This window comes from Diplotaxodon limnothrissa, linkage group LG15 (genome assembly GCF_057381915.1).
Source record: "Diplotaxodon limnothrissa isolate DT_005_m linkage group LG15, D_limnothrissa_male_GT1.1, whole genome shotgun sequence".
Taxonomy (NCBI): domain Eukaryota; kingdom Metazoa; phylum Chordata; class Actinopteri; order Cichliformes; family Cichlidae; genus Diplotaxodon; species Diplotaxodon limnothrissa.
The window spans coordinates 41,459,652-41,472,609 of record NC_140610.1 but is presented as its reverse complement, the minus strand read 5'-3'; the positions used below and the strand labels follow the sequence as shown (position 1 = coordinate 41,472,609).

The window sequence follows — 12,958 nt, the reverse complement described above, 5'->3', positions numbered from 1 at the left end:
ATTTTTTTTTTTAAAGTGATTGTTTTTGTCTCTACAGGCCAAGATCTACTTTTCTTTTCCTGGTGAGCTGCTGATGAGGATGCTGAAGATGCTCATCCTTCCTCTCATCACGTCCAGGTGGGTCAAAGTACCGACACACAGTATGACAAGGAAAATCACTGTAATCAGAACCATGAGGCTTTGCAACAGTCTGCATTCTGTAGGGTGCAGTTAGATTTCCTTAAAGTGGACTGTTTTGTATTCTTGTACTAGAGTAGCTTTGTATGATTCAAATAATCCATCCAGTCATGCACATGGGCTGTGAGAAATAGTCCCAATCAAATAATTATTTTTTATGCTGGGCCTTAGTGCAGACCCTAAGTTCACCCTCTGTCTGAAACATTGGAAATAAGCTATTTTAGCTCCTCCCCCTTGAATATAACTTTCTTCTGATAAGATGCTCCTCTCAAACGTCTTCAACCCAAAGGTTGAAGAAGCCGGTTAGTGGAGCTTCTCTGTTCACAACCATAGATGCACATTTAAGGATGCGACCTTTAGAACAGTCTGAAGCCTGAGTTTGTGGCTTGCAGGGATTACTTGTACAGAGGCTGATCTCATTATTTGAAACTCTGGCCATATGAACCCGTGAGAAGAGAAAAGCCCCCTATAGAACTCTTAGATTTAGAAGGCTGTGATGTTAAAGCTCTTGTTTTAACAAAAGCACCTTAAAGGATCATCCCACTTCATTTGAGCTTGCTGTATTTCCTGTGTGTTGTTTTTCTGCAGGTCAGCTTTGCGCTCCTCAGAGAGTGTATCTATGATGTTAAACATGAACTGTGCCAGTTGTGTTAAACTATTATTGTTGTTGTTATTATTATTACAGTTATTTCAGTTAAACATGCAGTACTTTACCTGTTTGTTAGGAACAGTCCAGTTGGCCTTCTAATTGAGACTAAATCTACCAGCAGGTGTTTACAGTGGGACCACATTTTTGTCTGTGTGTTACCACATATGTTTCCTCACCCACATTACTAAAGAAAATCCATAAATTATGCGTATAAAAATATCAAACAAAGGCATATTAACAGCATATTTATTTGGAAAGTTTTGCCTCGAGATACTGATTCTCACACTTATGACACTTATAACATAAATCAAAGTCCAGTCCAATGACAGGACTCGTGGACTTTATTCATATGAGTGATTTAAAGATTCTCCTCCATAAATTTTCAACTAGAAGGGTAAATCCTCTAAAAGAAAAACATGGATAGCTCCACATATTTGACTTGACACAGACTTTCATGGCCGTCCTCAAACAACCTCAGTGTGATTTGTGTCTCCTCCCAGCATCAAATCTACGCAATAAGACCACCCACAAAAATAACTGTGTCCATGGCTTTCTATCAGTAACATTTCAGTCTTTTCTTAAGTAGTAAGTACAGAGTAGTTTTCTAACAGCAGAACAGGATTCTGCTGTTAGATATGTCCCCAAACTGGTTTTAAAACAAATAGTCTGAAGAAGCAGAGATCTGTTATAGATTTTCTTATTCAGTACCTCTCAGTCAGCACTATGGCGCAGTTGTGTATCCTCTCTGTTGATGGATCCAGACTATTTTCTAAATCCCCCTCTGTCCTTGCCTTGCTGTGCAGTTTAATGTCGGGTCTATCATCGATGGAGTCGAAGGCATGTTGCCGAATGGGTGTCCTCACCGTCACATACTACCTCTGGACCACCTTCATCGCTGTAGTGGTCGGCATCTTTCTCGTGATCATCATCAAACCAGGTGTGGGCACAGAGATGGAGAGCAACCGGCTGGGTGGCGGGCCTGTCATGACCTCGGCTGATGCCCTCCTCGACCTCATCAGGTGTGACAGGTCAAAAGTCAGCTGGAGACTCTGGAAGGGTCCCTGCCAGTTATTTGTGTGGTGATAATTGTTCTCTGTGTTTGAAAGAGCAAACTGTAAAAGAAAAAGTGAAAGTAAATGCTAAAAAAAAGGAAGGAAGGAAGAGGACCCCAATGCAGGACTTGTGACACAGGCTGAACCTAAAACACAGCTTTTATTAGCTGGCAACGACTGGTTAATAAAACACAATGACAGAGCAGGGCAGGAGCAAACTGACTGAGAAACTAGGTCTAGTGGAGAAACATACAGACAGATGAGCACACAGCATAAGGGATAAGAGAGGAAACAGCAAAGAACAGAAGCAGACTGAGGGTTCAAATACACATGAGGAGACTAGGACAGAGTGGACACGGCTGGGGAACACAGCACAACAAAATCAAAATAACAAGCCAGAGGAAGCAAAAACTGAACGTAACACATGAACGTACAAACTTAGTAAAAAAGGGAAATCAGACTACGGTGGAGATAGGACACAGAGAGACGGGACGGACACAGGGACAAAACTGGGGAGACAGAAAAGGGATCAATAAATCAGGAATCAGGAAACTGACAGCACAAAAACCAAGGTCATCGTAAGTCCAGGAATGTGAAAATAACACTATAACCAGAAGACTATAATGCACAGAATACAGAACAAAAATACTGTTATGGCAAATGCAGATGGACGCAGGGAGCAGAGTTGTGGTGAAGACAGTTTATTTACTGTGATGAGGAGGTTTTACAAGTATGTACAATAGCGTATGAATGGGGACGCGGAGCCAGGACGTGCAGGTGACGGAAACACACACAGGTAGTGCCCTCGATTTGGTACTGTTTATAAGCCTCCAGACGGAAACAAACCAGACGAGGCGAAATCCTGGGGAGGAAACAAAACTCCTGACAGTCACCAGAAATAATCCAACGGCTCCAGCAGGCAGGGGCAGAATTACAGACTCCAAAAACGTCAATACTCCGACACTAGTCTTCTGTCGGGAACACTTCTGAAGAATGCAGCTGACGAGTAACAGGTGTGCCAGGTTCAGTGACTCAAACACCACATAACCAGAACCCAACTCCTAACAAATACAAGATTATCAAAAATACAAACGCTGTATTCAGTGTGCTGAATCTCATTCTGTTTTGCTGTGTAGTTCGTAAAAAGTTTCACACTTAACTTGGAGAATGTGCAGAAACTAAATGTGCCAGGCTTTTCCTCTAAACAACAACAAAATTTCCATGAACCTCGGTTGTGCTGGTTTGGAGGAAAACACATCAAAAGGATAATTCTGGTTTATTTCACTTTGGTACATGTCCTGTAATTGTGCTTGTTGCATCTCTGTGGCCTCTGTGAGATTCAGGGAAATGAGGATTGGTGCACAGCAGCATAGAAACGTGCACACAGCTTTACAGTTTGTTTGGGGTATTAGAGATCACCGTCCGGATGCACATCCACTCTGACATGTTCAGCTGAACTGAGGTCAACAAAACGTAGAAAACCAACACACACTCTCTCTTCTTCTCTCACACACACAAATCCAATTAGAGTGCAGGGCTGATCAGTATATTTTTAGTAATCCTGCAGGGATAAGTGATAGATTAACCAAGTCAGTGGCGGTGCATGATCTCTGCTGTGGCACGTTGGCAGACCAAGCTCTCGAGCCATGTTTGAAAGTCACTCCCATGTTGGAAGGATTCGTTGGATTGTTTACCTCCTGAGGTGATGAACCCCTCCCAGCAAAGGGTGCAGACAGTCATCCTGTAGAAGAGCCACTCAAGTCGTGCTGCTAAATAAAATTTATTCCAAAATAAAAAATTAATAAGAACAAAAGAACAACATGGAGGAAACTTAGGCTCCTCCTATGCAGAAGAGGCAGCGGGTGGGAGGAGTTTGTTTGTTTGTTTGTTTAAAGCTAACGATGTAATTTGTTTATCACAGAAACATGGTTCCTTCCAATCTAATTGAGGCCACATTTCAACAGGTAAGACAACAGAATCGTGTTGTTTCTTTAATGCTACAAGCTTGAATCCTGTAACTAAATATGATTTTCTTTCTTCAGTACAAAACAGACCTGATTCCCATCCTCAAAGTCCCAACCAAAACAATTCAGCCCAACTTTGTCTATGTGATCCCTGATGACAATGACCCCAAAGGGCGCATGGTGTACCTCGAGCTGACTCCTCCTCCAGATGTCATATACAAGACAAGTCCAGGCAGCAGCCAGCAGATGAATGTCCTTGGCATCGTTGTCTTCTCTGCAACTATGGGTGAGTGGGATCGGGCTTGGTAACATCGTAAATTTTGAGACCTCATCATTAGCGTTTTAACTGCCAACATGTTGGTTTTTGTAACCAGAAATGACCTGATCAGAAATGACCTGTTCATTTCTTTTTGGACTCCACTAGAATATTGTTTGAATGATTGACAGTTAAAAATAATCTTTATTCATACTTCTATAGTGTAGCCCCTAAGTTCATCCACCTTGTGAAACAAGCTTTTCCTGCTGTGAGGCCCTTTAACTCTTTTCTGCTTGAAAGCCTACTAAGAGTAACCCTTGAATCTTTTTTTCTAAACTGAGCAGTTTCTGTCATATCTCAGGCACAGAAGCCTGAGATATGACAGAAACTGCTATTTTGTTATATAACAAACTAATGTTATAAGATATTCTCTTTATATGACATTATATGGGTCCCAGAACTGAAAAAAACTGTCTGAAACTGAATAATCAGAGCACGGTGAAGTCTATTCTTTTGGCTTGGAGAGATTACTTCTTTTATAATATGTGCATGAGCACGAGCAAGTGTGACAGACAATAAGGAAAACACAATAGTTCCACTTTCAGGTTGTGTGATGAACCAGTCAAGACCAATTTTTCTTAATTTTGATTAGATCAAATCAAATAAAATCACTTTTATCGTCACATCACATGTGCAGGTACATTGGTACAGCACATGTGAGTGAAATTCTTGTGTGCGAGCTTCACAAGCAACAGAGTTGTGCAAAATACAATAATGTAAAACAAGCAAAATATAAGAATGGCTACATCTGAAACTAATAAATATATGTACAATATATAATAGTACTGGATGTGTATACAAAATATGTTTTTCTACGTGTGTGTGTGTGTGTGTGTGTGTGTGTGTGTGTGTGTGTGTGTGTGTGTGTGTGTATACATATTTTACAAATTAAATAGAGTAAACAATAAAATAAAATATATAAAAAATATGCAGAGTTGGTGGCACGGTGGTTAGCACTGTTGCCGCACAGCAAGAAGGTCCTGAGTTCAATTCCACCATCAGGCCGGGGTCTTTCTGTGTGGAGTTTGCATGTTCTCCCCGTGTTTGCGTGGGTTCCCTCCGAGTACTCCGGCTTCCTCCCACCGTCCAAAGACATGCAGCTTGTGGGGATAGGTTAATTGGATAATCCAAATTGCCACTAGGTGTGAATGTGAGTGCGAATGGTTGTCTGTCCCTGTGTGTTGGCCCTGCGACAGACTGGCGACCTGTCCAGGGTGTACCCCGCCTCTTGCCCTATGACAGCTGGGATAGGCTCCAGCGACCCTGAAAAGGATAAGCGGAAGTGAATGGATGGATATACAGAGTTGGTTGAGACGTGCAAAACAGTGGCATTACTGTACAGTATGTAGTGCATAATGTTGAAGTTCCAGTAGTGAAGCTGAGGTGTCTATGACGTGTTCAGCAGTCTGATGGCCTGATGGAAGAAGCTGTCTCTCAGTCTGCTGGTACGGGACCGGATGCTGCAGAACCTCCTTCCTGATGGAAGTAGTCTGAACAGTTTATGCTGGGGTGACTGGAGTCCTTGATGATCCTTCCTGGTTTCCTCAGGCACCGCTTCCTGTAGATGTCTTGGGGGGAGGGAAGCTTACCTCCAATTATCCGTTCAGAGCACCGCACTACTCGCTGGAGAGCTTTGCAGTTGTAAGCGGTGCTGTTGCCATACCAGGTGGTGATGCATCCAGTGAGGATGCTCTCAATGGCACAGTGATAGAAGGTCCTGAGGATGCGGGGGCTCATGCCGAATCTTTTCAGTCTCCTGAGAAAGAAGAGGCGCTGCTGCGCCTTCTTCACTGTTTTGTTTGTGTGTACTGACCACGTAAGATCCTCAGCCAGATGTACTCCAAGGAACCGGAAGCTGCTCACTCTCTCTTTTTTTTTTTTTTTTTTTTTTTTTCTAAATGACATCAGAAACAGCAGTATGCGACATTACGTGATGGCAGAGCTTCAGTTCATCCTTTGTCATTTTTTTTTTTTTTTTTTTTTTTAATAAATAGGACAGGGGGAATGAATGAGAGAGAGAGGGGGAGAGAAAGAAAGAAAACCAAAGGGGAGAAGAGACGGTGAGAAGGGGGGGGAAGAGAGACAAAAAAAAAAAAAAAAAAAAAAAAAACTCCTGGGTCACCTGTATGGAGAAAAAAACAAACAAACAAACAAACAAACAAACAGAGGAGACAGCAAACAACAAAGAGCAACATAATAATAGAGAAAACAAAGCACCATCACAATAAACTAGCTAGTCATAGATATCAGTATTTACTAAGTAATAAACGATATTGTGCAGCACGCAAGATAGACAGCGCACAGTGTGCTTTGAGGCAGCAGCCAAGAAAGCTTTAGTCCGCGTCTGTGAATACCCATGTGTGCATACCTGTGTGGATCAGCATGCTTGCATTCCAAAGGTTTCTCCATGTAATGATCTGCTAGGGAGTGTGGGGGGGCCTCAGCCCCGTCCTCCAGGGTGTGAAGCGGGTATGGAGGAGATCAAAACTCCAGACATCCAGAGGCCCCCAGAACACAAGAGACCATGGAAGACCAACAGAGGGGCAGCCGCGCCACTGTTCCAGTAAGAGCTGAGGAGAGTCCCAGATGAGGGCTCACTCAGCAGCCGCGGAGCAGAAGCCAGGGGGGGTTGTAGTGACGCGCCCGTGAGCTCCGCCGGCCCCCAGCTGCGCCTGAGTGACCGAGCCCTAGGCCGAGAGGCCGGGGGCACCCCACCTCCAAAGGGGGCCCGAGCGAGCCCCAGGCCCCAGGCCCCGACAAGCGGCCGCCAAGGAGTGAGCCGGTGTGTACCCGGACGCCCACCCCCAGACACAAAGAACCACCAACACACCGACACCTGAGGGAGTCCGCCACCGGCAGGGGAAGTGGTGGTGGGTGGAGATAGGCCTCCAAACCTTGGAGGGCCTGAGGTGTCCCCAGAGAGGTGGCGTCTGATACCCAACCTGACATATAGACACAGACATACAGGCACACACAGACACAAACATCCATTCCCACCCTCATGCTCTCATATGCACTCACTCCACACTCAACCAACGTGGAGACAGACATAAAGAGACGCTGTACACACAATCACACTCCCCAAGCGTACTCTACAATCCGGGTCTAGGTACCCTTGCCCCTGGAGGGGGGAATTGCACCCAGACCCAGGTGGTGTTACCCTTTTCCCTGCGGTGGGGAGAGGCAGACCACCCCGACTCCGCAGCAGCAGGGAGGCCCCACACCCCAGACCGCAGCCGGACGGCCAACTCCTCCTACTAGCCCTCCCGCTCCAGCTGCTCACTCTCTCCACAGCAGCGCCGTTGATGGTGATGGGGGTGTAGATAGATTAGATAAAACTATATTAATCCCTCAAGTGGGTTCCTCCGGGAAATTCGGTTTCCAATAGCACAGCACCAACAGAAGTTACAGAGTGTGAGCAGAAATATACCATATATACACATATATAAATACAGAGCCATATATATGCATATACAGAGTATACAAAAGGGATAAATAGAATAAATAGGAATAAGAATACAAGGGAATTGCACATTTCAAGTATTGAAGTCTATTGCATTGTTGGATATTAATAATAATGGATTGGATTTATATAGCGCTTTTCAAGGCACCCAAAGCGCTTTACAATGCCACTATTCATTCACTCTCGCATTCCCTCACTGGTGGAGGCAGCTACGGTTGTAGCCACAGAAGCGAGGCTGCCATATCGCGCCATCAGCCCTTCTGGCCAACACCAGTAGGCGGTAGGTGAAGTGTCTTGCCCAAGGACACAACGACCAGGACAGAGAGTACGGGGATCGAACCGGCGACCTTCTGGTTACAGATGCGCTTCCCAACCCCCTGAGCCACGGTCACCCCATTAACAAAAAGTATTTCACAGTGAAAGGCACTACAGCTTAGTTGTCCCCCCCTCCTTTGTCCTCCTGTTTCCCCTCCCTCTCCCCTCCAGAGAGGAGTTAAACAGTCTGATGGCGTGTGGGACAAAGGAGTTTTTAAGTCTGTTAGTTCTTGTCTTGGGGAGAAGCAACCTGTCACTGAACAGACTCTTCTGGTTGTTAATGGCCGTGTGCAGAGGATGCCCAGCATTGTCCATAATGTCCAGCAGCTTCTTTAGTGTCCTTTTCTCTGCCACTGTCACCAGAGTGTCCAGCTTCATGCCGACCACAGAGCCAGCCTTCCTGATCAGTTTCTCCAGCCTGCATGAGTCCTTCTTTGCTGTGCTGCTCCCCCAGCACACCACAGCATAGAAAAGGACTCCAGCAACCACCGACTGATAAAACATCCTCAGGAGCTTCCTGCAGATGTTAAAAGACCTCAGCCTCCTGAGGAAGTACAGTCGGCTTTGGGCTTTTTTGTACAGGTGCAAAAAACAGCCTGAGGTACTTGTACTTGTTGACCACCTCCACCTCCTCCCCCTCTGAACTGGCAGTGGCCCTGCTCTGGACCTCCCGAAGTCCACACCTAAGTCTTTGAGGTGTTGAGTTGCAGGTGGTCTGTGTGACTCCATGTGACGAAGTTCCTCACCACACTGCTGTACTCCTCTTTCCGATCATCCCAGATACACCCCATGATGGCCGTGTCATCTGCAAACTTCTGAATGTGGCATAATTCAGAGTTGGTGTGTCATAGTGCCAGGAAGGGGGGGAAGCGAGGGAGGTAGGAGAGTGGGGAGAGGGCTCTGTAGGTAAAGGTGAGGGTGGGGGGGTTGTGTGCTGGTCAAACCTGTTGAAGAAGTTGTTGAGTTCGTTTGCCTTCTCCACAGTCTGTGATGGTTTTCCCACCATTCCAGACCTCCCTCATTTATGGGCAAAGTCTGTGATAACATTTACAGAGCTGAAGCTTGCATAGAAACGCAAGCATAATCAGTGTTTATGTGTGCTGCAGGTTTGTTGCTGGGCAGGATGGGAGAGCGAGGAGTCCCACTGATCAATGTCTGTCAGTGCATCAACGAGTGTGTCATGAAGATCATCAACGCTGCTGTTTGGTGAGATGAAAACTCAGAGTACAGTCATACAGCTAGGGGTCTGTTTACCCCCACAATAACTTCAAATTGACAAACTGATGTGCAGACTCTCAGTTTGAATTTGAGGGGTTGAACAATGCCATGCAGAGCCTATGTTACAATTGCAGCTTTCTACACCTGTGTTTGAATCAAAAGTGCATGGTTGGCTTTGTAAATGAGCCATGAAAGCTTGTAGTGACTGATTCATTTGACTGTACTGGTATTCACATTACTGAAAATGAATCTCACTATCCCAACAAAGGTGAGCTTAATTAAACTAAACCACAAAAACAAATCCCACTGGGTGGAAAATAGTCACAACAACACGCATTGTGTATATTTTCTTTATTATATTCTTAACTAGCTGTGTTTTTGTGGTCATATGTGTCAACTGTCAAGACAAATACCAAATACGAGGAGATTTAAAACTGTAGCAACCTTAACGCTCAACACAAACAGATGCAGCTCTACAGGTTTTATTCTGTATGCATGTATACACCTAAGTCTGAATCAACCCTCAAAGAATGCTACTGTTGGTGAGAGCACCCGTAACCAGAACCATTCTCACCAACAGTACAGGACTTCTAAGGAATGATCAAAAAATGGGAGAAGAACAGTCACGAGGTTCCTGAGAAGATGATCTTAAATGGGAGAGGCTGTTTTTTTTCTACATTTTTTAAATTGAAAAATATTTTGCGAGTTATTTTAATATAGTAACTCTTTCTTGCAAAACCCGATCAAATTTTCTAAAATAATGCTCAGTGGACTTCAAGAAATCTATGTTCATAATTCTAAACAAACTAATGATATCTGAACTCCACTCAAGAACAAGGTATATATGAAAAATATGTGAAATGAACATGAAAGGAATGAATGTAAAACATTTAAGTTTTGCCTTAAGCTTCAGAGACAAACTTCACGTTTAGCTCTTATAGGATTCATAATGATGTTCTGTTCTTCCAGGTATTTTCCATTTGGGATTATCTTTTTGGTGGCGGGGAAGATCCTGGACATGCAGGATCCGAGCACACTGGGGAAGAAGTTGGGCTGGTACGGTGTTACTGTGCTCACCGGGCTCTTTGTTCATGGACTTGTCCTCCTTCCTCTCTTCTACTTCCTTCTCACCAGGAAGAACCCCTTCAGCTATATCCGTGGCCTCCTGCAGGCCTTGGTCATCGCCCTGGCAACCTCCTCCAGGTCAGCCCTACTTTAACCTGCTTCCTACGCTTCAGTTAGTTAGTCCTGGAAAGGTTCATAGCAAATATGCTAAACGCTAACTGAGGAGTGAAGATACGAAACAGAATATGGGCCTATTAATCTTTTGTTTGAATGCCACCTGTCCACAGCTCTGCCACACTGCCTATCACCATGAAGTGTTTGCTGGAAAACTGTCATGTGGACCGGCAGATCGCTCGTTTTGTTCTCCCAGTGGGTGCCACTATCAACATGGATGGGACAGCTCTCTATGAGGCAGTGGCAGCCATCTTTATTGCTCAGGTTAATGACTACGAGCTGGACTTTGGCCAATTGGTCACCATCAGGTAAAATGAGACAAACAGTTACTTTCACTTTATCTGTACAGAACCAGTCTGTGTGCATGGGAGACACAGATTATACTCTCCTGTAGCCAGTGGAGCCTTTTAAAACTTTATGAAAATACATAATAAACATTGAAGAAGCCTGCTGTCTGCTCATGTTCTTTCAGTTTTGATCTCTAACTCTCCTCATGTCTCCCCGTCTTCCAGTATCACAGCTACAGCCGCCAGTATTGGAGCAGCTGGGATTCCTCAGGCTGGTCTGGTTACCATGGTAATCGTACTCACATCAGTAGGCCTGCCACCAGATGACATCACACTAATCGTAGCCATTGATTGGATCCTGTAAGTACTGATTATGGAAAATCACAGGTTTCAAAGGATGGAATCAGTCCTTGGTGAGGTGGTCTTGTGGCATTTTGTCTTTCCTTCTCTCTGCAGTGACAGGTTTCGTACCATGATCAACGTTCTTGGTGACGCCCTTGCAGCAGGAATCATTGCGCACCTCTGTCGGAAAGACTTTCCCCTGAGCACAGCAGGAAAGGTAAAACCATGATCGATTACAGCTGGTAGTTTCTATTTGCCAGCATGAAAGGATTTGCTTGACAGCACTCTTTGAATTGACCGATGCTATGAACAATGGCAAAGTATCACTCCTCTTGGAAGAATTGGTCAGTCCAGTGAGTGCTGTCCAGCAAAAACTACAAATCATGTTTATCATGTGAGAAGTTTGTAGACCTTGGCCTTGTCAAGTCAAAAGACACTGTCGAACATTCAGCACCTCTTATTAAAGTATTTAAGTGATCATATGTACATATATCAGGCTGGGCCTGTTTCTTCTTGTACTGGCCTAATGTTAGAGATAATCCAAGGCTGAAAGATGGATGCTGTACAAGCATCCCATTCTGGAAAAAGAACAGTTCAAAAAATTAACAGAAAGCCCAAAATGACCATGAAATTTGTTCCTGTGATTAGCGGATGTAAACCTTTGACCACAACTGTATATTAGTATGATCCTGTTTCTAAAAAAGATTAATTTAAAAAGAAATGCTGTGTAATAGGGTAATATAACAGAACGTAGTGATGTGCAAACTGTTTAGAGTTTGTTTTGAATAGAAAATACTTAAAAACTCCCAACAACAAATTCACTCAAATCAGCAAATTCAAAAACATTTGTGTCTCATCGTTGTATTTATGGGACTTTTACCTTTATTAGAGGGTTTGGGACATGTTCCATTTATATGACTGTCTTTATATGACCAACTTTACTGACCACATATCTCTGTATGTACCTGATGACTATAAACCTGAGCCTGTGACCTGTTTCTTCATTCATGTCTATGGACATAATACGATTACAGCAGTAGGTGTGTTCAGATTGGACCAACAACTACAAAGGATTAAAGCTCCTACTGTCATCCTGAGCCTCAGACTAGCTCCTCCCATATCTACTGAACTCAGTGCTCCATGTTGCCAGGAAGAACAGTCTGTTAATAGCACACCAGAAGCTGTTTCTGTCAACTTACCAGCACTGATCAACATTTCTTGAGTTGTTTTGTTGCTTCAAACACCTCTTTGTGAGAAGGCAGATGTTCTTTTCTGTGTTCTGAATGAAGTTGAAGTTAGTTAATCTAGATTAGCAATGAAACTCAAAGCAGGGGCTAACTGGTCGTAGCTAGTTTGCTGATTAAGCATGCTGATCTTGCTGCAGTAAGAGGCTAACATGTTTTTGCACTTCATCTGCAGCCTGCGCCGTCCTATGGGACGCAGACTCCGCACAAAAACTCCAACACGGTCGATGTGCCAATGACGGAGATGCACACACACAAAGACTGCACGTTCGATTTGACGGGTGACTCGGTGAGCCAGATGAATGCACACACAGTCTACTACAACATCTGCCAGGTGTGAATGGAGAGAGTGGAGCAACTCACCTTGCAAAGGTCCAACTGGGTCTGTGAGACCTCATAGTGCCATCTGAACAGGATTGTTAAGAAGAGATTAATTCTATACAGGAACCTCCTTCTTGGTGTCAGCTTGATTAAGCTAACTTGAGGTGGAGGTGGCCAAAACTGGACTGCTTATTTCGGAGCTTCTCTTGCTCATTAAGGACAAGAAATGTGTGAGGTAACACATTTCAGCAGCCTCTATTGTTCTCATTTTCAGCACTCCAGCAACCCCTCAACTCATCTGTTGTCTCAAAAAAGCTCCTGTCTCTTTCAGGCCTGGGCATAAGCCCACATTCATCTGATTAGGCACTTTC

General features: G+C 44.3%; 1 protein-coding gene across 1 annotated transcript in view; it reads left to right on the top strand.

Moving 5' to 3' along the window:
* Positions 1-12,606, top strand: part of slc1a8a (solute carrier family 1 member 8a) — a 32,079-nt gene extending 19,473 nt beyond the window's left edge. Inside the window, exons 2-11 of the mRNA XM_085373372.1 lie at positions 38-117; positions 1,630-1,845; positions 3,800-3,842; positions 3,921-4,128; positions 9,043-9,142; positions 10,124-10,357; positions 10,507-10,701; positions 10,906-11,040; positions 11,137-11,239; positions 12,442-12,606. Coding sequence (XP_085229498.1) covers positions 38-117; positions 1,630-1,845; positions 3,800-3,842; positions 3,921-4,128; positions 9,043-9,142; positions 10,124-10,357; positions 10,507-10,701; positions 10,906-11,040; positions 11,137-11,239; positions 12,442-12,606 — 1,479 coding nt within the window. The remainder of the gene's footprint in view (positions 1-37; positions 118-1,629; positions 1,846-3,799; positions 3,843-3,920; positions 4,129-9,042; positions 9,143-10,123; positions 10,358-10,506; positions 10,702-10,905; positions 11,041-11,136; positions 11,240-12,441) is intronic.
* The last annotated feature ends 352 nt before the right edge of the window (positions 12,607-12,958 follow it).